The 1,781-nt window shown below is 54.1% G+C and overlaps 1 protein-coding gene across 1 annotated transcript in view; it reads left to right on the plus strand.

Moving 5' to 3' along the window:
* SYT5 (synaptotagmin 5) overlaps positions 1 to 808 on the plus strand; it is a 6,207-nt gene extending 5,399 nt beyond the window's left edge. The window contains exon 8 of the mRNA XM_003802912.2: positions 608 to 808. Within this exon, the coding sequence (XP_003802960.1) occupies positions 608 to 808 (201 nt within the window). The remainder of the gene's footprint in view (positions 1 to 607) is intronic.
* Positions 809 to 1,781: the final 973 nt, after the last annotated feature.

Raw genomic sequence — 1,781 nt, forward strand, 5'->3', positions numbered from 1 at the left:
GGAGGCTGAGGCAAGAGAATTGCCTAAGCCTAGGAGTTGGAGGTTGCTGTGAGCTGGGACGCCATGTACTCTACCAAGAGTGATAAAGTGAGACTCTGTCTCTTAAAAAAAAAAAGAAAGAAAGGAAAAGAAAGGGTCTCCTGGGCATGAGCATTCTGCCAGCCCTAAGCTAGAGCAGCTGCCCCCTCCGTCTAAGCACAATGGATACTGTCCCCCAGAAACTAAGAAGAAGAAACTTCCCAAGCCCCTTTAGAGACAGGGCCTAGCCAGACCTAAGGCTTTCTGTCCCATGTCAAAGTTCTGAAGCTTTGTCCCTGTTCAGAGCCTGTTCCCTAAGAAGGCTTCTAACCCCTGAGCAATGGGGTCTTGAAGGTTCATTTCCTTAGAAACCTGCTTGCCAGGGAAGGAAGGCTCCAGAGCACACTTGTCAGCATAGGTCTGTCCCTTCTATCTCCCACCCACTTCCCTGTACCCAGCTCCTCTAGCAAGGCCCTTAGCACACAGTCTGCAGAGATGTCCTTAGCAGTGAGAGCTGACTCTGGACCCCCTCTCAGAGTCTCATTTCCTCACTCTCCTGTCTCTTCTCTACCTTTCTTACCCACCCCAGAAGGTCCAAGTGGAGCTAACTGTGCTGGACTATGACAAGCTGGGAAAAAACGAGGCCATCGGGAGGGTGGCCGTAGGTGCGGCAGCAGGTGGGGCTGGCCTGAGGCACTGGGCAGACATGCTGGCCAACCCGCGTCGGCCCATTGCCCAGTGGCACTCACTGTGGCCCCCTGACCGAGTGAGGCTGCTGCCTGCACCCTGATCCTCACCCCACACTCCTGGCCAAGCCTGGACTCTGGCTGCTGATCCCAGACTTCTGAGATTGGCCAAAGCCAAGCCCAGTGCTACCTTTTGAAGCCTTCTCTGACCACTGGGTCCCCCTACTTCCCCACCCCCACCATCTGATCTACTCCTGCCTTCTCAGCCCCTATTATGCCAATCATGACAACCTGCTAACACCACTGGCCCCTCACACCCAGAAGCCCCAGGAACCCCTGGCAGGAGGAGGGGCAGCAGTCTGGTTCCCAGCCCCAGACTCCTGCCCTCTGACAATCAGTGCTCCCATTTACTATCCCCTTTTCCCTCATGCTGCTTTCTCCACACAGCCTGATCCTTGTCCTGCTTCTAAGAAGGGGCCAAATAAATATTCAGCAAGTCTGGTGGCCTGGACCTGTGCTCCTTGGTGGGTGTGTGGAGGGCCTGGATACCCCAAAGGGAACCCTGTTCGATAATTGCCTCAGAAAGCTCCTCCCCCCCAAAAAAAGCCCCTTCCAGCCCTTAAAGTTACAACTCCTCTCCTAGCACAGGGAGTGGCCTGCTTACCTCACCATCCTGTTCCAATTTCCTGCTGCCCGCCCCTATGTCTCTTTCCGCCTGAGCAATAACTCCTTATTGGTTATCCCACCAGCCTGGCACCATTCTGAGACTTCCCTATATAAGGGTACATGTCTGCTCCCCTCTTTCTCTTTTCCCCCTCTTCCCCCTCGCTCTTCTCTACTCTCTTTTCCTCACTCCTTATCTCTCTCCCCTCTTTTCTCTTCTCTTCTCTCCTCCTAGGTGCTGCTCTGCAGCCTCCCTCCCCCACCAATAAAGACCTTTCATACAGGCTCGGCACTTGTAGCTCAAGTGGCTAAGGCACCAGCCACATACACTCAAGGTGGCGGGTTCGAATCCAGCCCAGGCCCGCCAAACAACAAAGACAGCTGCAACCAAAAAAAAAAAAAATAGCTGGGCAT

The sequence above is a fragment of the Otolemur garnettii genome, unplaced genomic scaffold, assembly GCF_000181295.1.
Source record: "Otolemur garnettii isolate 467f Iridium unplaced genomic scaffold, OtoGar3 scaffold00264, whole genome shotgun sequence".
Taxonomy (NCBI): domain Eukaryota; kingdom Metazoa; phylum Chordata; class Mammalia; order Primates; family Galagidae; genus Otolemur; species Otolemur garnettii.